Source organism: Pteropus vampyrus, unplaced genomic scaffold (assembly GCF_000151845.1).
Source record: "Pteropus vampyrus isolate Shadow unplaced genomic scaffold, Pvam_2.0 Scaffold446, whole genome shotgun sequence".
Taxonomy (NCBI): Eukaryota; Metazoa; Chordata; class Mammalia; order Chiroptera; family Pteropodidae; genus Pteropus; species Pteropus vampyrus.
In genome coordinates, this window is record NW_011889227.1 from 68,146 (window position 1) to 89,614 (window position 21,469).

General features: G+C 58.6%; 3 protein-coding genes across 5 annotated transcripts in view; all 3 read right to left on the reverse strand.

Moving 5' to 3' along the window:
- Nucleotides 1–343: 343 nt before the first annotated feature.
- Nucleotides 344–14,415, reverse strand: PITPNM1 (phosphatidylinositol transfer protein membrane associated 1). Of its 2 annotated transcripts, none has more exons than XM_011381613.2 (24): nt 14,211–14,415; nt 13,159–13,277; nt 11,510–11,724; nt 11,303–11,424; nt 10,874–11,098; nt 8,097–8,423; nt 7,924–8,019; nt 7,733–7,837; nt 7,009–7,070; nt 6,665–6,915; nt 6,163–6,352; nt 5,958–6,065; nt 5,557–5,714; nt 5,263–5,474; nt 4,646–4,816; nt 3,805–3,969; nt 3,436–3,584; nt 3,232–3,342; nt 2,656–2,772; nt 2,281–2,429; nt 2,044–2,193; nt 1,777–1,960; nt 1,514–1,642; nt 344–867 (listed from the first exon to the last, which is right to left on the reverse strand). In XM_011381613.2, exons 2-24 carry the CDS (start codon nt 13,234–13,236, stop codon nt 613–615), a joined length of 3,729 nt encoding a protein of 1,242 aa, XP_011379915.1. In that variant the 5' UTR covers nt 13,237–13,277; nt 14,211–14,415; the 3' UTR covers nt 344–612. The 2 variants fall into 2 exon arrangements, with proteins under 2 accessions (XP_011379915.1, XP_011379914.1); XM_011381612.2 differs by having other exon boundaries at nt 7,733–7,840.
- Nucleotides 14,416–15,561: 1,146 nt separating this feature from the next.
- CDK2AP2 (cyclin dependent kinase 2 associated protein 2) lies at nt 15,562–18,081 on the reverse strand. 2 transcript variants are annotated; one of them, XM_011381617.2, is made up of 4 exons: nt 17,062–18,081; nt 16,657–16,757; nt 16,438–16,570; nt 15,562–16,074 (listed from the first exon to the last, which is right to left on the reverse strand). In XM_011381617.2, exons 1-4 carry the CDS (start codon nt 17,141–17,143, stop codon nt 16,007–16,009), a joined length of 384 nt encoding a protein of 127 aa, XP_011379919.1. In that variant the 5' UTR covers nt 17,144–18,081; the 3' UTR covers nt 15,562–16,006. The 2 variants fall into 2 exon arrangements, with proteins under 2 accessions (XP_011379919.1, XP_011379920.1); XM_011381618.2 differs by lacking the exon at nt 17,062–18,081 and adding an exon at nt 16,920–17,040.
- The window catches only part of CABP2 (calcium binding protein 2), a 9,839-nt gene continuing 5,984 nt past the window's right edge, over nt 17,615–21,469 (reverse strand). The window contains exons 6-7 of the mRNA XM_011381643.1: nt 20,767–20,873; nt 17,615–17,749 (exon numbers count right to left, since the gene is read on the reverse strand). Coding sequence (XP_011379945.1) covers nt 17,615–17,749; nt 20,767–20,873 — 242 coding nt within the window. The remainder of the gene's footprint in view (nt 17,750–20,766; nt 20,874–21,469) is intronic.

Genomic DNA, 21,469 nt, shown 5'->3' on the forward strand with positions numbered 1-21,469 from the left:
ACGCCTTCCTCCACCCAACCTCGGTCCAGTGGTCCCCTGGTCTCAGCTTCTGGAGACAGGTTTCAGTGAGAAGTCAAGTCTGGGCCGAGGGTGGCCCCTGCAAACTGAAACACTGGCCGAGGTGGGAAGGGCCAGGTTCGCTGACTCCAGGAAAAGGCCTTGGGTGGAGGGGAGGACAGAGAGCCCTCCATGGGACCTTTGGGACCCAGGCTCCCATCCTGGCCCTGCCTCTGACCTGGTGTATGACGCTGTGCACATCCTGGCCCCTCTGCCCATCAGTGTCTCCACTGAACTGGAAGCTGTGGGCTTGGCCGCTGTGAGGCCAAACAGGTGGACAGTCAGGTGGGATACAGGTGGCGTTTATTTTCATGGGTTTACACACTGGAAAAGCCTTTGGGTCCTTGCCGCTCCCTCCTCCCTGCCCCCCATCCCTGGGGCTCGGTCCTGCCACATGAAAGGGAAGTAACACTGAGGGGCAGGCAGAGATGCGGGGTGTGGAGCTGAGGGGCCAGGGCTGGGGCCAGAGGTCTGGGCCCCCAGCCTCTCACATGTGGCCACTTGGGCCCCTTGATTGTGTAAATAAATAACCCAGGTCCAGCCACAGTATGGGCCTCACTCCTCACAGTCCAACTTGAGGCTGATACTTCGGGCCTTGCCGCGGGCCAGGGTGGTGGGCGGTGTCCCTGGGCTCTCGCGCTCCGCCTGGCTGGTTCCCCTTGAGCGAAGCAGCTGGCTCTGTTTGCGGAGGAAGTCCACGGGGGCAGCCCCACCATAGCTGCTCTTGGCTCTGGAGGGTCCCGCGGGGGCATGAGGGTGGGAGCCGGCCTCCAGTTGGCCCAGGTGGGCCACATAGCCATCTGACAGGAACTGTGGGCAGAGGTGGGCAGGGATGAGGGCATGGTGGTCTCAGGCCCACAAACTGCCCTCCCTTGTCCTCTCTAGGCTTCCGGGCAGTGCTGTCTGCATTCTAGGCCTAGTCCTGGCACCACGTGACCCTGAGTCTTTTCTCAGTTGGTAAGAATCTCAGGCTGGGAGGTGGGCAGCTTGGCTTTACTCCCAGGTCTGTCCCTCTCTGAGCCTCAGTTTCCTCATCAGTAAAATGGGATTTTTGAGGGAGGAAATAACAGCGACTAACATTTAGCAAACACTTTTTTTGTGCTCAGCCTTCTGCACATTGATGTGTAGCAAATCACATGATCTCATGATAGCCGACGAGGTTGGTGCCATTTTATCATTTCCATTTACAGACAGGAAACTGGGGCTTAGAAAGGTCAAGGCTGATGCCCAGGGCCACGCCAGCGCAGAGCCAGCACTCAAGGTCTTGAGCACACTCCAGCTTGAGTTATCTATCCTGGTCCGCCTGGCAGCTCCAAGCTACTCATGACCCCTGACCTGGCAGGAGCCCAGGTACCGTGAGGCCAGCCAGCCTTCTCAGATGCCCGGCTCAGGTGCCTCTTAACACAGGTAGCCCTGACGGCCTCAGACCCTGTCCCCGCCTTCACTTGGCCCTCACCTGGCACTGCGCTTGCAACTTCCGCACTGCGCGGCCCACGATGTAGGTCTGGCTGGGAGGCAGGCCCAGCGCTGCGTACACGGCCACGTCTTTGGGGGACCCATAGCCAGCCACGATGTTCAGTTCCACCTGGCAGAAGACACCAGTCAACCCCAGGGGCGGGGCCGTGAGGTTGGGGGCGGGGCCTGGGGAGCGTCCCAGGTCAGATCGGTTTTGCGCCCCAGCCAGCTGGAGGGAGGCGGGACCCTCCCCAGGCGCCGCACCTCCTGCACCAGGCTCTGCAGAAACATCGCCTTCTGGCGCAGCGGGTCATGAGTGAGGCCGTCGCAGAAGGAGACGACGCCGTGCGGGAAGTTGTGCTGCGACAGCCAGGCCACCACGCGGTGCTTCTGCATGTCGGGCCGGCCTGTTACATACACGATCAGGTAGCCTGCGTCCTGCCAGTGCCTGCGGGGTGGAGCGGCGGTCAGCTCCAGGCGCCAGAGATGGGGGCAGGTCTTCGCGGTGAGCCGCGTGGCAGCCGCTCCTACCTGACCACGTCCACGGCGCCGGCGCGCACCTTGGGGTCACTGCCCATGATGGAGACGCTGGCAGTGAAGGAGCCGTCGATGCTGAAGACCACAGCCTCGGTGCCGCGGGCCACCACTGTCAGGCAGCACTCGGCGTACGTGTGGTCGCCCCTGCAGTACACGTGGGCGGTGTGAGCGGCGTGGGGGCGACGCCGGGCTGAGTCCCACCTCACAAGGGTCTGGCCGCCCCGAACTCACCTGACCATCATGCGCACAGGGTAGACACCGATGCCCAGAGCACGCTCGTGGGGTACCGGGAAGGTGAGCCGGCCCGAGCTGTTGGTGACCTCGGTGCCAAAGTGGATCCACTTGCCGGAGAGCGGCTGTGTCATGATGTAGACGTCCACCTGACGGGATGAGGGAGCGAGGGTCCGTGAGGCGGAGAACCCAAGCACTCTCTGACTTTGAATGGCGGAGGGCAGAAGCGGGCCTGTCATTGGAGGTGGATGGAGCTGGGCACGCAATCTGGCCGGGCGGGAGCTATTTGGGGAGGGGGCGGGGCGCGGGGACTGGAGGCGGGACCGGGCCAGATGGGGGCGGGGCTACCCGGGGTCAAGGCCGCTGGGTACCGACCTTCTCTCCCGTGAGCGTGACCACATCCAAGGGCCCGTACATGAAGCGTCCATTCAGCACCTGGGGACGGCCCTCACACACCACCGTGTCGCTCGCCCGGTGGTTGGAAGTGACATTCTGGCGGGAGGAGATGGTATGAGCCCGCAGCCAGGAAATGTTGGGGATGCGGAAGAAGCTGATGGAGGCGGGTGCCCAGATAGGGGCGGGGGCTGGAGGAGGCGGGGCCGCTGTGGGAGAGGGGCGAGGCTCAAGGGACTGGCGCTTTGCCCCCCACAACCTGAGTTCTGAGTGCCTGTGTGTGGACTGCGGTTCTGAGGGGGCGGAGCCTTGAAAGGACCGAGGATGAGGATGAGGATGAGGCGGGTAGGCGAGTGCCCATCCTAGACCTGGCTTGGGTAGGGGTGCGGGGATGTGGAAGAGACCAGAGGTTCCTGAGGGTGGGGCTGAGGCATGAGGAGGTGGAGCCAGAACCATAGGGGGCGGGGCGGAGCGGGCTTGGGAAGGCCGTTGGACAGGGATACTGGGGAGAAGCCGGCAGTGACTCGCTTTTGAGGGTGCGAGGGTCAGTGCACCCACTCGGATCTTGACTTGAGTGCGTTTGCGCTGCCACTTCTCCCTGGGGAAGGCCGGGCTGTAGATGGACGGCTCCTCGCACTCGGCCAGCTGTGGCCTCTCCTTCTCAATCACCTGAGCAGGACGGGGCGTGGTCAGGTGAACAGGGTCCCGAGGCTCCCCATTCTTGTCTGGTTCCCACCACTCACCCCAGATTCCCGGGCCCACCTGGCGCAGGATGAAGGCCACCACGTCGGCTGACTCCCAGTAGCTGGCGTGGAAGAGGTGGGGCAGCGTGACTGTGGGGAAGGCGGTGAGCGCCTCGGGGCAGTAGAGGGAGTAGTCCATCCGTTTGGTCCCCCACCATCGCTCCAGGACTGCACGGCCATGGCAGGCAGAGTTAGGGTGGCCTCCCTCCCCCATGCCCACCTGGCTGGCCCATGGGTATTCCCTCCCTCCCTTCTTCCAGGCCTGCTTTGCTAGGTGGTGGTGGTGGGGGGGGGTTTCCAGAGCAGACGCTGGGAGCAGGGGTGTTGCATTGGGCTTTGGAGGTGGAATAAGGGTCCCCTTTCCAGGCTGCATGGCTGGCTGACTTACTCTTAACCACCTCACTGGTGGTGCTGGGGGCAGCTGGCTGGGCCTGTGGCTCGGTGCCTAACTCACTGCCCTTCCAGAAGGCACCGCTGGCAGAGGTGGGTGTTGAGGGCACCAGCATCTCCAGCTCCTCCAGAAAGAGGCCTGAGTGGGTCTGCAGAGTGTCAGCTGGGGGAGGACGGGCGACCTCAGCAGCAGGCTGGGCCAGGCTGCTCTCCGGTCTTCCCACGGAGGGGTTCCAGGACAACTCAGGCCCCAGGCCTCCACCATCTTCTCTGCCGGCCCTCCCTACTCAAGTCTTGGCCAAGGCTGAACTGCCCCACATCTGGGTAGAAGTAGAGTGGAGGGCATTCCTTCCTCTTAGCTCACCCAACAGCCTGCGGCATTCCTGCCAGAATGCCTACCTCCACCACCCCAGCACAGGCCCACCTGTCGTCTCCTGGGGCCAAATGGGTACCCACTTGCACGCACATATGCACGCGTCCCACTGACACATGAACGCAAATGCATATGGAGACACAATGGCACTCCTACACATAGACACAACGGTCCCCTGTCCCCTCCCCTGGTGGCTGCTGTCACACCAGCATCACTCTGCCTCTTCTGTCCAGCCCAGTCATCATCACTGCCCTCCACTCCTGGGCAGAGAATGTCAGAGGGTTTTAGGATGCAGACCTCCCAGGGGGCTGGGATAGGGCTCTATGGTCCTGGGAATGGTGACATGAGAGGTTGCCAGTGATGTGTGAACTACCTCACGTGTTCTTGGGTGACGGGGCCCATCCCCAGCCCTCCCTGGTGGTGCCTTCCTTCTCCCCTTTATGTTGGTTGGGGAGGGGGGGCGTACCCAGCAGCAGGGATGAGCCGTCTCCCAGGGGGAACTTCTGGTAGCGGGGTATGGCCAGTGGGGCGATGGCCTGGAACTTGGGGGCCAGCAGGGGCTCAAGACGGCAGGCGCAGGGGTCGGCCGCGTGGAAGAGGTTGTAGATCTGCTCGCAGGCTGGGCGCATTTGGGCCACTGGTACCCAGAAGACAAAGAAGAGAGGGTGTTTATCTAGGCATTCTGGGAGTTAGGGGGTGTGGAGGCAGCACCCTGACATGCTGCGTGACCCGAGGCAGCATTCCCTGGGAGGTCACCGGGGTCCTACTGAGACAGAACCCTTGGCTGAGAAGAGATCAGAGCCTTCAATTTGATGAGGTGGCTCAGGATGACGCGGTTCCTGTGCCCGTTGGACCCCTTCTCACGGAGCGTCTGTGGGCATGAGCAGCTCCCGGTACATGTGGGGAAATTTGACCTGGGCAAGTCCCTTCTTTCTGGGCCATGGGTTCCTCTAGCCAGGCCATTTAATTCGTACAGTGGGGGATGGCAACGATGCCAGCATCTCAGGTGGAGGAATTCGGAGGTGATGGGGGAGGGCTAGAGGAAGGACAAGGCACGGCCCCCACCCCGTCGAGAGGACTCACCCTCCAAGGCAGGCATCACGGTTTTGCGCAGAGCCAGCACCAGGCCCAGCGGGGAGCCAAAGAGGAAGAAGCCAGAGACCTTGAAGTCCAGGCGGCCAGCGCTGATGGGGCCATCGAGTGCCTCGGAGGTGGCCGTGGGTGGGCAGGAGGCTGTGCTCGCCCGCCTGGGCTCCCCAGAGGAGGAGGAGGCAGTTGTGGGGGCCACCTGCAGGCTGCGGGGGAGGGGTGCTCAGTGCGACTGCCTCCGCGGCCCAGAACAAGCCCAGGGCAGGGGTGAGAGGGCAGGAATGTCACCTGTTCTGAGCACCCTCGGGCTCAAGACTGGCCATATCGCTGGGGGTGCGCTGGGTGGGCAGGGCTGAGGGTTCTGGGCTGGCCCGGCCCAGCCCCTCCACTCCATCTGCCAGGGGGTCCCGCATCGGGCCCACCTCTGGGGAGAGCAGCTCATTGTTCTAGAGGGAACAGGGGGACAGAAACATCCTTAGGACTGGTAATGATGTGATGCCTACTTATTTGGAAGTGAGGAGAGAGGCTTGGGGACTGGGCAGGGGCTCAAAGAAAGAAGGTGGGCAGAGCCCCAGAGGCAGCAGAACGAGGCAGCAGGGGACCTGCCCACAGAGAGGTCAGCACCAGAGGACAGAGCCCTAGAGATGGAGAGACACCACTCTGAGGGGGCAGGGTCCGGCCACACTGACCATGCTCCCGCGGCGGCTGCTGCCCCGGCTCCCCGTGCCCACGCTGGCGCTGTGACACAGCGCGTCAAAGCCCAGGATGCCGCCGACCCCATCTCCAATCAGCACCACCTAGGCGAGAGGCGGCGCCGTCAGGAGGGGCTGCGGCGGAGGCAGGCGGGTGCAGGGTCCCCACCGCGGGCTCCCGGGGGACATCCCCGCGCCTGACCTGCCCGCAGAAGCCAGTGCCCTCAGGTGAGCGCAGGAAGGCAGCATAGGCCTGGTTGGTGCGGGCGATGACGGTGGCCACAGCACCCTGATATCGGGAGGACGAGGTGGCCAAAAGTGGCAGGGCAGCCAGTGGAATGTGGTCCTGGGAGCGGGACAGGCTGTCGCCGTCATGGCTGTAGGGGCTCAGGCTGGAGGAGGAGGTGGGGCCTGTGGGTGGGGGCCCGCACCCCTCCACTGCCCCTTCCAAGTCCCCCTGACTTGCTGGCAAGCCTCAGTGCTGTGGGGCCTTTGTGGGGAGTGTCAGCACTCTAGAGGCCTTTGTGACAGACCCACTGCCTAGAAACTGAGGCCCAGCCACGTAGCTGACTGGCTCAGGTGTCTGGCTTCCCGGCCTTCTTCCCATCCCCCCATGGGGCCGTCCTGGTCCCCAGAGTCCCCAGGTGGATGTATGCACCTTGCGGACCCTATGTATCCCCAGCCCTGCCACCCCTGACCAGTACTTGGAGACAAGGGCATAGGCGGCAGCACAGATGGGTGGGCAGGGCACCAGGCGCAGCGCCACATGGCCCAGGGCCTCGGGAAAGTGGACGCGGGTGACGGCCTCGAAGGCCAGGCTCAGCGTCTGCACATCCGCCTGCTTGGAGTTGGCGTCCCCAGGGCCAGAGTCCAGGATGTTGCCGCTGTGCAGGATGAGGAAGAGGGCGTGGACTGCGCATGCCTCGGCCCCCAGCTCCCCGGCTCCTTCTGGGCCCTGCGGGGCACAGCGAGGTGCCGGGAGTGTCAGTGCAGCAGCCTGGCAGGCAGGTGGGCAGAACTTTGATATGGGGTGGCTGATCACACTCACCTCCGAGTCCCTGGGGGCTTGTTCCCCGTCCCTGATATCTTTAGCAGCCTCAGCTCCAGAGTCTGTAGGACAAAGGGGGACACCCAGTGAAGGAGACTGTGGGAGTTGTAGAGGTTCCTTCAACTGAAACTTCAGACACTCATGCGCTGCTGTCTGCCTGAGTGGCACCCCAACCCCTACCTTCCTCTGCCTTTCTCCCCCCACTCGATTCTCTCAAGTTTTTTCACATTTCTGTGCCGGCCCCGTTGGGGATGCCACTCCCCACAGTGCCCGTTCGCCCGGAAAATCCCTCCTAATCCTGCCCTGTCCAAAATGGTAGCCACTAACCACACGTGCCTATCTAAGTGGATTAAAATATAACACAAAGTTCTGTTCCTCAGTCACACTAGCCATATTTCAAGTGCTTGATGGCCACATGCGCCTCATGGCTAGAACATGCCCATCTGCACAGAAAGTTCCTTGGGACAGAACTGGTCCAATCATTCAAACTCCAGCTTAGACACCAGCTCCCATGTGAAGTTGACCTAGACTCCACCCTTTGTGCTGTGTCTGAACCTTGAATACCCTCCAGCCAGCCATTATCTACTCATTATTCACTTGTGTATTTACTGGACACCCTCTCTGGATTGACATTCACCTTAGGACCCCATTGAACTTAGGACTGAGTTGTTCTCTGAGTCCCCACTGCCTATGGGGCGCTGGCAATCTGATTCACGATCTTTACCTGGCACCCCCTCAGCCTCTGTGGGGGAGGCGAAGGCGTCGATAAAGTCATTGGAGTTCCACTTGGTCATTTCCTTGGGGAAGACCTCGTCACTGTCAGAGAAGCCTTCTGAAGGGACAAGGGGCTGTGTCATGGGGTAGGAGGGGCTTCCCAGGGGTTCGCCCACCTCCGCTAGGGCCCGCAGTGCTGACCATGGGCATCAAAGAACTCCTCTTCAGAGCTGTTCTCAGAGTCACGGGCAATGTTCTGCATGCGCCACTCGGACAAGCTCTGGGGAGACACGCCCCCTGCGGGGCCGCATCAGCCTCAGCTTGGGAATCCAGCCTGAGGGCCGCGCCCTCCCAACCCACTGCCTCAGTCTCACCTCCATGTTGGGATGAGTAGGAGGAGCGTGAGGATGAAGACCACTGTTTGCCGAAGCTGGCATCGGGTGAGGCATCGGGGCCAAGGGGGGGCTCGGGCCCATCAGAGGTGGCAGCATGGTTGGCCCCAGCCCGGGCCTCAGTGCATGGCTTCCCTGGGGGCTGGGCCTCAGAGCCCTCATTGCCCGTGTTGCACTTGGCCATGCGCTGGGCCAGCATGCGGGCGGTCTCCTCCTCCAGTGCCCGGATGTCGGCCATGCTCAGATCTGTCCATTCGTCTTGCCAGCACCAGGCCTGGCGGTGGGCCCGCAGCATCACCCGTCGCAGACCTATAGGTGCCCAGGCATCAGAACGAAGCTCCCCGCCCCTCCCACCGCCCCTCACTGTATAAAACTAAAAAGCTCCTGCACAGCAAAAGTAACCATCAACAAGACAAAGAGGCAACCAACCAAATGGGAGAAGATACAGCAAACAACATCTCTGACAAGGGGCTAATATCCAAACTATATAAAGAACTCATACAACTCAATGACAGAAAAACAAACGATTGAATTCATAAACGGTCAGAGGACCCAAAGAGACACTTCTCCCAAGACATACAAACGGCCAACAGACATATTGAAAAGATGCTCAACTTCACAAGCGATTAGGGAAAACCACAGTGAGATACCACCTCACATCTGTCAGAATTGTTATTATCAGCAAGACGAGTAATAACGAATATTGGTGAGATCGTGGGGAAAACCCTCATACGCTGCTGGTGGGAATGTACGTTGGTAAGAGCCACTGTGGAAAACGGTGAGGAGGTGCCTCAAAAAATTAAGAATAGAATTATCATATGACCCAGCAATCCTTCTTCTGGGCATCTACCCCCCAAATTTGAAACATTTATCTGTAAAGACATATGTACCCCCATGTTCACTGCAGCATTATTCACTGTGGCCAAGACATGGATACGACTAAAGTGTCCTCTGATGGATGACTGGATAAAGAAGCTGTGGTACACGCAGACAATGGAATACTACTCAACCGCAAGAAAAGATAAAGTACTGCCATTTGCAACGACATGGATGGATCTTGAAATAAGTCATATGGAAAAAGTCAAGAACCGTCTGATATCACTCACACGTGGGGTATAAAACTACACACAAACGACGAACTATGAGACGAAGAAAAACTCATAGACACAGACGACAGTTCAGTGGTTACCAGAGGGAAAGGGGACATGGGGGGAGGTAGGAAAAAAGTAAAGAGGGTCAGATATATGGTGATGGAAAGAGATTTGGCTCTGGGAGGCGAATACATAATGCAATATACAGATGATGTATTGTATAATTGTACACTTGAAACCTACATCATTTTATTAACCAATGTCACCTTGATAAATTTAAAAAAACCAACAGTGCCCCCCCTCCAACCCAAGTTTCTCTGCCACAGCAGCCACATGCTCAGTCCCTGAGGTTGGGTAATGGCTCCCCTGGGCACATCACACACCCAGAGCCACAAAGTAGGGCAGGCAAGGCGAGCACTATCTATGGGATGGGAGTGGAAACCCGGGCATTTGTCTCCTTGCCCCGCCTCCTTCCCTACCCAGTTTCTTCTAACCCTCTGGACACCCTAACTCTGAGCACTGACCCCAGCCCCACACCCCAGGAGGCTGGAACCATCACTTGTTCTTGCTATCTCTCATCTGGCTTCCTGCTGATTTCTTAGGAGTTAACAATTAAGGCATTAACGGTTAATGAAATTGTTGATGGTTAATGAAGGTGTTAATGGTTAATGGAAGTGTTGGCACTTAATGAAGGTTGTCGAGAAAGATGAGGCTCGTTCTAGGATATTTTCATCTTAAGCAGATGAATAAAGTTAGAAACCTCGATCTCTAGGAAATGAAGTAATAATGATTGAAATATAATTATAAACTTCTGGAAGGAAATATATCAGAATCTTAATAGTGGTTCTGTGTGGGTGACTTTATTTTCTTATTTGTGCTTTTTGGAATTTTTCCAAATGCAAGACAAGGAGTCTGTATTACTCTCTACACTAAATTTCCTCATCTGTAAAATGGGAATGATGATAGTCCTTACCTTGGGGGCCGTTGTGGGTGTTAGAAGAGATCTTGCATAAAAAGTGATTAGCAAAGGATCCGTGATCAACATTAGCTTTTACTATCTGGCCCAACCTCCTCCTCGTTTACAGAAGGGTGCAGAGATGGGAAGTGGCTCACTGGAGGTTCCGTGAGAGTCCCCTGGACACCCCCATTCAGGGATCCTTCTATCTGCAGGTGGCCCGTGCTCACACCTGGGAGGTGGGGCAAGGTTCAGCTGCAGGAGCTGTAGGGTTGGGTTTAAGGTGGCATGAAACAGGGGCTCCTGGATACCAGGGCCAGAGGATGGGACTCTGGGAGCTGGAGGTGGGAGAGACCCTGAGAGAATGACAGAGGCACAGCTTGCCCTTCGCTCCCTAGTGTGTGGCTGGTTAGGGCTGGCGACCCTCCTGAGAGTCTCTAAGTCTTGCTCGACTCACAGACTGATTTAGAATCTTGGACTGCAAGAGCATGTTGCCAGCCTCTTGCCCTCCTGGCTCTTACCTGTATCTCAAGGCTAGTCTCCCTGGACCCCCGGCCAGGCTGCGCTGCTCCCCTCTGCCTCAGCACTCACCACATCAAATGGCAATGATGGCTTTATGCTTGTGCGTCCCCTGGAGCCTGGGAGCATCCTGGCTCAAACACGGGGCCTGGTGCATGCTGGGTAAACGGAACCTCCCGCAGCTGGGTGCTCACCGACATCGTGGATGAACTGCTCGATCTTGGCCTGCATGCCCCAGTAGCGGAACTCGACCTTGCACAGCTTATAGGCGCACATGAGAGGCCCCGTCTGGGCCGCCGTGCGTGCCCAGTCATCAGCCAGCGGTCCTCGGCCCGTCTTAACTGAGCGGTACAGCCGGGGGTCCTCTTCTGCTTTGTACTCGCCCGGGGCCACTGCATCTCGCACTATGTCGATGGTGTCTGAGGGGGTTCCAGCAGCACTGAGCACCACCAGCCCCCTCCAGCCCCTGCCACCCCTTCCCTGCCTCGGGACCTGGAGGGCAGCCTTTTGAAGACAGGAAGCCAAGGCCTGGAGAGAGCCTGGGACTTGTCAGAGGCTGCCCACTGAGGCGTCAGGTAGCCTGAGAGGGTCTCCAGGGTCCCCCCACTGGTTCCAGGCCTCACCCAGGATGCGCTGTCTCCTCTCAGCCCCACTCAGGTTAAAGACATTCGGCTGCTGCCCCCCATCAGGCAGGTAATACGTCTCTATTTCAATGGAGAATTTCTCCACAAAGGGGCAGGTGTACCTGGGCAGAGAAGAAGGGCAAGGGTCACTCCTGTGCCCACCGGGGCTCTTCCCCTCGTGGCCCCAGGCCCAACCCACCCACTCACCGGGTTCGGGTATAAGGATAAGCGTTCCAGGATTCCTCTTCCACCTGCAGGGCAGCCTTGGGCAGCAGCGCCCGGAACCAGCCTGGGATGTGGGAGCCCACGTGGTACACCTTATGTGTGTATTGCCCGCTGCCGCCAGGCCCATCCGTGTAGGGCCGGTTGGCCAGGATCTCCACGCCGCTGCCCTCACCACTTGACTCCTCCCGGCTCTTTTTCTGTAGTCCAGGCAGAGCAGAGTGCGTGGCTCAGCCCCACCTCAGCTCCTGGGGTCCCCAGCTTGGCTTGGCCCCCTGCACAGCTCTGGGGCCCCCGTCCTAGCCTTTCCAACTCCTTGAAACCTGACCCTGGCCCCCTGCAGCTCCTGGGATCAGAATCACAGCCGCTGGCCAGTCCCCCACAGGGTCGAGGATCTGCTTGATTCCAGGCACTGTTTGGGATTATATTAATTAGGATCTGCTGGTGAACAGAACAAAGAGCCTGTCCTTGTGGAAATTAACGTTCCAACGGAGAGAGGGACACGCAGGAGAAAGCAAATTACGTGGCATGTTAGAAGGTGAGAAGCACTATGGGAAAAGAAAGCATAGAACAGAGCAGGGGGATCGAGTTGGGGACTGTGACTTCCACAGACAGTTAGAGAAGTCCTCACGGAAGATACCACGACTGTGAATCGAACATGACTTGAAGGAGGGGAGGGAGGCTGCTGAGTGGACGTGGGGCGTGGGGGAGTATGTAAAGCAGAGGGGAGGTCCACGCAAGCTCCTGAGGCGAGAGCGTGCCGCCCGGGCTCCAAGGGCAGCAAGGAGCCCAGGGTGGGTGGGCTGGAAGAACAGAGGCAAAACCTCTCTGAGGACCTCGCCCTAGGCCCCACCCTCTGTGGGACCCCAGACCAGCTCCCGCCACACGCTCTCACGGTTTGTGAGTACTCGCATCCTACCCTTTTATAGTGCTGGAGCCCAAACTTGGTCCACCCAGCCCGTGAGGCTGGATCCTGGCCCTCTCGCCTCTGCAGACTCTGACTGTGTACTTCTGGGGAACGCATGTGGAACAGGCCTCCCTGACAGCTTGCCCCGGCCCGTTTTCCTCACAGCCCAAGCCCATGCCCTCATCCCCATCCTCTTAGCCCGGACCCCCTCCCTTATCCTCCGGGGTCCCCGCCGGCCTCTCTGTTTCAGTTTTGGTGCCTGGTCCTCATGCCATCTCCCTGACTTGGGCTTGTCAGGATTCTGCACCCTCTGGGGACCCCCTCCCAGGCTTCTCTACCACCTAGGATCCCTCTTCACTCCCTGCCTCTCGCTCTTGCCTCCTTATGCCCTCCTTTCCCTACACCCATGGGGATTACAGAGTCTAAGGATTAACGGAGATCAGACAAGGGCTGAGTGCCCAGCACGGGCTGAGCACTTGGGGGGTGGGGAGACATCGCTATGCCCTTCTGCCCCTCTTCCTGCAGCCTTTACACCCTCCCCTGCCTCTGAAGGGGGGGTCGCTCTCTTCTCCTCCTCTGGCCTCTGAGCTCTTTCAAAGCCCCAGAGCAGGACTGGCGGGGGTTGAGCTGGGCCCAGCCCCTTGTCCCAGGTACGGCCTGCGTGCTCCTGCCGTTACCCCATCATGAAGTATGGCCCCATGGATCTCCCGCTTCCCATCGCCCTCACCTGGATCATGTAGAGCTGGGCCACCTGGTACTCGTCCAGGCTCATGGGCAGCAGAATGTGGTACTCTTTGATGAGCATCCTGAAAGCGCTCGGCCCGCCGCGCGCGGCCTCCGCTCCGCCTGGCGCAGGGCACCGCGCGGCGGTCAGTGAGGGGCGGCGACGCGCGGCCCCGAGCCCTGCGTGCAGGCCGAGGGGCTCGGGCCGCAGGACTCCATGCCCCGGCCCGCCATGGGGGAGGCAGAGGCGAACCCTGCGCCGCCGCCAGCGCCGCCTGGGGCTGGCAGCCGCAGCAAAGCCGAACGCTGACCTCTTTTCTGCGCAGCCCCCGCCCGGCGCCCGCCCGTCACTATGGCAACCGCGCGCTGACGCTGGCCCCCCGGAGCCGCAGCGCGGGCCGGTGAGCCTTGCCTCTCCGGCCGCGTCCTAAGCCCCTGCGGAACAGCATCCCTCGGGGCCCCGCCCCCTGGAGTCCCCGGGCCCCTCCTTCCGGGCCTGCCTTCCACAACCGGCCCCTCGGGACCTCCCCTGCATCCCTTTCCCAGAGTCGGTGGGGTCCGGTGTCTCACACTCCTTTCGTCCAGTTAAAATCTTGTCCCCTGGGGTGTCTCTCCACGGAGCAGCCCCGTGCGCCCCTCCTCTTAGCATCTGTCAGTGTTCCCCACATCCCTGCAGCTGAACCTGCCTTTCAGGACCGGATAACTAACCCCTCCGCCTCCCCCCACTCCGACCCGGAGCCCAGTCCTCGACTTTCCCCTCCCCAACACCCTTCCTGGACCCCCCGCACTTGTCTATGCAGACACCCCATCGTCCTTCCCAGGGCTGACCCCTCTTCGGGCTGAGGCGAGTGCCTCCACTTGGTATCCCACGGACTCTTGCCTTGCGAAATCCGCTCCGCCCACCTGCACCCCGGTTGGGTTGCAGGCACCTATTCTACCCTGCAACCTCTCACCCAGCGAGCTGGCAAGAGGCCCCATCGTCCCCACTTCCCTCTGCTCCCCGGTGTCCCCGTCCCCCGCCGTGCTCTTGGCCCATCCGCCGTCGTCCCGGCTCACCTCCAGTTGAGGGCGGACACCCCTCACCGGGTACAGGCGGGGGCGGACGGGCTGTGCGTCGGAGCCCGGAGCGCCCCCGGCCCCGGCCTCGGATTCCAGCAGTGGCCGGACCCTCTGGAGGCGCAGCGCAGGCCCATGGCCCCGACCTTTCTCACCGTCCGCCCGCCGGCGCCCTGCCGTCCCTCCCCGCCGCCCGCCGCGTCACTGCGGCCGCCCCGCCCCCTTCCTGGGCTTGGCAGGCCCTCCCCAGCCCTGCGGGGTCCGGGCAGCCCCGCCCGCAGCGGGGCAGGGCGGCCCCTGCCTTCCTTCCTCAAGGCAGCCGGGGAAGAGAGTTTCTCCAAACGCTGGTGCTTTTTACTCCCTCCGTGCTCTTCGGGATCCCCAAAGCACTCTTGGTTTCTGTCTCCACCCTAGCCCAATCCTCCTATGTGCTAGGGAAATATAGCAGGGTTTGACCTCCGTCCTCCCCAGCCCCTCGAACCTGAGGCCCAGGGTAGGGGAAATGCCTGCCCCGCAAAGTCTGGCCAGAAGCTGGTCTCTCACTTGCCTTTACCTATGGGGCTGGGGTTCCAGCGCCCAGGCCTCTAGGGTTACTCAGCTACACACCCAAGCAGAGGCTGCAGTCATTCAGAATCCTAGGACTAGCCCCTCAGTGGGGCCGCACCGATACCTTCCGGGTCCACAAGTCTGGCCAACCAGCCACCAGACGCTGGGAAAAGGCTGAGACACCTGAGGGCTGGGATTGTGGGACCACACCCAGTCCCATAAAGGCGCCGGGATGGTGGACGGCAGCACTTAGCTGAGTCTCACCATGTTGGAAGCCAGTCCTCTTCCCTTGGCTCTGCTTCACAGGTGGGGAGGTGGTGGGGGAAGCAGAGGTGCACCCCTTCTCTCTGAAGAGTCAGAGACCCCGTGTATTCAGAGCCTCCAGGGCTGAATCAGTTGAGGCCATCAGGACTAAGGCATGTGAGGGCGTGGCTTAAACCAACTGGCATTTCCATCCTGCCAAGCATCACTGCTAATCCAGAAGTAAAGCCCTCTAGGCCCAGACCGGTGACATTGCCCTCCAGCTGTGGAGGAGGCCAAGGCCCTGCGCTGCCCCCTGGTGGCACCACGCGGAGGGCAGGGCTCTAAGCTAGCGGAGCTCAACTCTCCACCACTTACAGCTGGAAAGGCTGAGGGCTGACAGGGGCAGGGTCCCTCCCAATGGCCCCCAATGGCCAGTGGGGGCCAGGCCAGACTCAGTCAGCCTCTCTCCCACCCTCTGCACCACTCCGAGTCTCCTCTTTCCCTCTTTCTTCCTGACCCACCTGGGCTTAGCAGAAGTACCAGACTCATAAAGACCAAGAGCTGAGAGAACAACTCCAAATTATCTTTTATTTATACAAAAAGGGCACGTTTAGCAAAAGACACACAGAAAAGAGTGGCTATGACCTGGAGACAAGGCAGGGAGGTGACAGGCTTTCTGAGGCCCTCCTGGGGGAGAAGGGGTCTGGAATAAAGTGGTGAGAAGTCCTGGGTAAGTGCTGAGTGGTGGGGGCCACAGAAAGGAGAGAGCTCCAGCCGGATCAACACTGCTGGCAGGTCATGGGTGGGACTCACAGTGACCTCGCTGCTAACTACTGCGGGGGTCCCACGCAGTGCTGCCGACTGGAGTGAGAGCCACCCCTGGTTCCTGGAGGGCACCCACCAAGGGACACAGGACAGGAAGTGCAAGTCGGGGCGAAGGCCAGGGAGAAGCAGGTGCCCTGCAATGGCCAGGAAAGGTCCAGACTCCCAGGCAGAGGCGCGTCCTGTTACGTGCGGGCATTCCGCTCTGTCTCTGCCAGGCACTCTCTGACTAGGGCCCGGGCATGGATGATGCCTAGGATGGGGGTGGGAAAGTAACACACAGGGTCTCAGCGACCCTCCACAGTCCAGCCCTGCCCCACCCACCTCCCGAGGAAGACCCCTCCCTCCCTACCCCCTTTCAGTTCGGCAAGAGGGACGATAATCTAATGAAGACCTGGATGACATTAGAGGTTTGGATAATCCTCAAATTTGCCCTGTTAAAATACAAATTCCCTGGTCCTTCCCCAGAAACTGACTTAATTTCAATTCAATTCAATACACCTCCAGATAATGATACTGGCCCTAGTCTAGGCCTGGCTCACATGACCTACAGATGGCCTTCCTGGAGGGGAAGGGAGGGATGGGGTAGGGGGTGGGTGGGCCTGGTCTCACTCACCTCTCTTCAGGCGCTCCATGGCGCTCTTGCTGCCAGCATAGGTGGGCCGGATCTCTTTGCCCATCTCCTCTATGACAGACAGCAGGTCTGTGTAGGTGCTCTGGGAGCCCTGAGCGCCGGGTGGCTTCATTGCCTATGTCAAAAGAAAACAGGGCAGTGAGATCAGGCCCCAGAGGGCCTCCAGTTCCCAATGACAGGCAATCCCTCGGTCCCACTCACCTGCACATAGCCCATGGAGGGCGGTCCAAAGTCGTTAAACAGTGGTCTGAAAGGGGCAGCGGCTCCCGGCACCGAGCCCGACGGCGATGGGACACTTCCGGCTGCAACATGCGCGAGTTAACAGGTCAGCGCGGGACAGGGACGCCTCCTCCCAGCGCTCCAGGCCCCCGACCCCACTCGCCCCATTCCTTCTGAAGGGATTCATTCCTGGAAGCTCAACTTCAGGGACAAGTCCCTCCCCCTGGACCCCTCCAGGCCCTTACGTGACCACGCCCACTTCACAGGCCAGCAAACTGAGGCTCAGGGAGGGTAGGCGGCAGGCCCAGTACTGCAGAACTCGGGCCGTCTTCTCTTCGAGACCTTGACCACCCGGGAAGGCAAGCAGGGATGGAACTGCATCCTCACCTGTGGGGACTGGGGTGCCGGGCCCGGGAGTGCTGGAGCCCGGGGTGCTGCTAGGGGCGGGGGCGATGGGTTTGTAGGACATCCCCAACTCCTGGGTGCGGCGGACGCCGGCCGGCCGCTCCTCCGGGGTTGGCTGCCTGGCCACTCAGCCGCGTTCTGATTGGCAGGCGGGCTGCACGCCCCTGGTAAATAGCGCACAGGCCGGAAGGGCGGGCGGGCACAAATGCTCTCTCACTCTCGATTGGTGCGCAAAGATGTCACTCGGGCCTCCTCATTGGTCGAGCCCGACCCCAACAGGTCGCAACCGCTACTGATTGGTCTCCGCCTTCCGGACCTCGCACCTGTCTGCTCCGGATTGGGCGGTGGCCGACACCCTCCGCAATTGGCGAGTTCGCGGCCGGGGCCCGCGCGCTCTCTATCCGATTAGTTCCAAGGCCCGAGAGGCGGGGCCTCAGAAGCCTGGATCTGGGTCTGGTCCGCTGCCGTTTGCGCGGAAGGTGTCTTCACGGGCACGGGCGCCGCCCTTACGCCTCCATTCGCGCTGCTTTGCACGTCAGCTCCGCGCCGCCCGGTCTCGGTTCAGCTGGGGCTGCTGTCGTCGCTGCCGCCGCCGCCGCCGCCGTCGCCACGGGACGCGCCTTTCCTCCACCCGGATGCCGGAGGACGTGGGGCTTTGACGTTCCGAGCCCTGCGCCCCACCCCATGCGCTTTTACGTCACCTTTCGCCGGTTCAGCAACCTGTGCCCGATCTGCGCATGCGCTCCGTAAAGCCTTGTCTTGTTCCCATGGCAACGGGTTCCTCACCAACGCTACCACCACGCCTCTTCCACCGAATTACCTGCTTCTAGGGTCTAGGCTGGCGTTAGCTCTAAGGGCGACCTCAAAGTCTCCTCAGCCTGCTCCCCTGTGCCTCATAATGACAGTAGCAGGAACTGCAAACCTTCGTTAACTACTGTATGCCAGGCCCTGTATCAAATGGATCATGGACAAGAGCACCTCCTGGAGTCAGACTGACTGTTGGAATCCTACACCACCCCCACTAGCGGTCTCCTTTGGAGCAAGCTCACTTCAATTTCTCCATTTGTAAAATAGGGACGCTAATAACTATGTCGTAGGATTATTGTATGCATTAAATGAATATTCATAAAGTGCTTATGGTTTCAGTCTCCGCTTTTCTGTTTCACTCCAGTGCCTCAGAACCTTTCCATTTCTCCACCCAGACCCCTCCCGTCAAATCGTATTCTTCACTATCCGAGATTTTGCAAACTCCTCCGAACAGTAACCCTTTCTCCCAGGCAACTTCTCCCCCAAACTTCTCCGGCCTCGTGTGCCCTTCATGCCCCCAAGTCTGTAGATTTTTCTCATCCCCAGGACATTCATTCATTCACCCAACAAATATTTTCTGACTTCATCCTCTATCTCAGGGCTTGTGCTGGACACTGATTCTGATATGAAAATAAATGACCATGGCCTTTATCTTTAAGGAACTCCTAGTGTCAGGGAGACACAGGGAGGCAAAGGCACACAGTAAGACAATGGGGAGACTGGAAGAGGGCTCATTGGAACTTAGAGGAAGGGACCTACCTGGTGACATCACAGAAGTCTTCCCGATGGAGGTGGCATTCAATAAGTGAATGGACAAATAAACTGTGATATATCCATACAATGGACTGTTATTCAGCAACAAAAGGAAAATTATCTACCTAACCATAAAATAACACAGATAGGTATATTGATAAATGAAAGAAGCCAGTCTGACAAAGCCACATACCGTATGATTCCAATTGTATGACATTCTGGAAAAGACAAACTTGTACAGAAGGTAAACGAATAACGGCTTGCCATGGGTGCCGAGGAGTAGAATTAAATCGGTGAAGCATAGGGGACTTTTTCTTAGGGCAGTGAAACTATTCTGTATGAAACTGCAATGGTGAATACAAGACATGAAGCATTTGTCAAAGAGCAAACTTTGATGTGTGCAAGTTTAAAAAAAAAAATCATTAAGGTGATCTGGGATCCCAGGATGGGATGCAGAATATGACAAAAGAATCTAGCTGTATTGCAAGCGTGTGAAACAGGCTCTCCAAAGGGGTGGGGGGAATAAGGTGCTAATCTGGAATCTGTAAGAACATAGCACAGTACTTTAGTGAGTGACATGGTTCCCATGGGGGTATGGCTTAATGCCGAAAGCACTACACATGTGTGTACACTGGAATTGAAAATTAAGTAGATGTAGGATGGATTATTTCTCACTGATGGAATGAGAAGTTGCAGCTAAGCCAGGGGAAGAGGCTAGAGTGGTCCGTGTGGTAGTGGGTTGGACATCAATATTAACTCATGTTTAGCTCAGTATAGATGCAATTGGTTACATACAGAAACATTTGTAAATGTATATATACACAGCTTAGTGCATACGGATACCTCCTCACTCTATCAGTTTAGAGGGCCTAGGAGCAATCTAGCATCCAGATCTTGGTGTCTACCATGGTTCTCCAATAAAATGAACAAGCGTTCCTTGTAGAAATGGCTGATTCTAAGACTGGGTGAGAGGGGACTTTGCCTGCCCAACTGTTGAACTAGGACATCAGTGTTCTCCTGCCCTCAGACTCGAACTAACACCGTCAACTTTCCTGGTTCTCAGACCTTTGAACTTGGACTGGGACTACACCACTGGCTCTCTGGGTCTCCAGCCTGCTGACTGCAGATCGATCTTGGGACTGCTCAGCCCCGACGATCACCTGAGCCAATTCCTTATAATAAATATCTTTACACACACACACACACACACACACACACACACACACACACACACACACATCTATTGGTTCTGTTTCTCTGGAGAACCTTGCCTAACACATAGGAGAAGTTGGGTGTGGAGTATACGGGAACTTCTTGTACTAGCCTCAAAATAATTCTTTAAACCTAGACCTGTTCTAAAATAAGTGGATGTAATATCTTGACGGTTACCTGGGTGCACACACAGGTAAAAATTCAATGAGCTTTATAAAAGATTTGATACACCTTACTGAATGTATGTTATACTCAAACTATTAAAGTAGATTTAACATAAAAATCGGAATGTCTAGCTTCTCTTGGAAAATCAGAAGGTCTCGTGGCTCTGGCCTGCTCTCTGACTGGCAACGGCTGGTGGAGTGGGTGGCAGGTGCCTCTCTTAGGCCAGGAGGGGACTCTCAGCTCAGCAGAGGCCCCGCCTGCCTACTCTTCCTTCCCGGCCCCGGTCCCTGCTCCAGCTGTTGTCTGTTTGGGACCTTCTGGGCCAGCAGCCTTTTGGGGGTGGGAGGGTATGCATGAGATCTGAGGGTAATAGCAGACAGAGTGCAGACAATTAAGACTAGCCCAGAAAACCTCTTAGTCCTCAGACCTCAGAGCCTGCCAGGCTGGGGCCAGAGGGTGGTGGGAAGCTGACCCCGAGCAGGCCCTGGTCTTCCGCTGGCACATGTGCATCACTACCCCCAGCCCCTGCGAAGAGGACACAGGCGGCAACGCCATCTGTGCCAGCCAGCAAAGGGTTGTGGGAGGGAGGGTGGGCCATGGCTCCCAGCAAAGCTGCGGGCCTGGGGCAACTCCTCCTCATCCCAGGCCTGCCAGACTGGCTGGCAGGAGAGATCACTTAATTGAGGATTAAGGATTAATTGGGATCTTCCGGGTGAATGGTGTTGAAGCTGCTGCAGCCAGCCATGGCACCTCGGGGTCCAGGCTCTGCGCTGGGCAGGGCACCGGTGGCTGTTCCAAGGCCATGTTGTTGGGAGCAGTGATGGTGAGGACCAGGGACGGGGCCGAAACCTCCCACCCTTTTTCGATCAGGAGGTCAGGGCTCGTCAGTCCTCCCAGCGGGCAGGACGGCAGTTCTTTTGGCTGAGCTCGGCAGACCAGGCCTTTGCTGCAGCTGGAAGAGGCTGAGGCCTGTCCTGGGGCCACTCTGACCCCAAGACACCTCTTTTGTTGGTACCATGATTTTAGAGTCCCCAGGCCTGAATGCAAATCCCACCTCCGCTTCATCCTAATTGTGTGTGACTTTATGCTAGTGCCTTGCCCTCCTGGAGCCTTCCGGTACCAGGCAAAGGGGCTGAGTTAACCCGAACGGCCAGTTCCTGAACAGGAGTGTCGCAAAATGCAAGCGATGTTTTAGGAAGAGTATTCCAGCAACATGTGCTACATGGACTGGAGGGGACAGACAGCCGTGGGGCTGTGTGACCTCTAGCAAAGCACTTGGACTGGGCTTCTTGATTTCCTCAATCTGAAAAATGGGGCTGTGAAGACCAGGGTAGAATTGGAGGGAGGAGACGTGTCATTCAGGTCCCGAAGGAGGCAGACACCGAGATGAAGTTAGGAATTCAAGACAGAGAAAACGTGAGAAAGCAGGGTTGGCAGAAGGGCCTGTGATCTG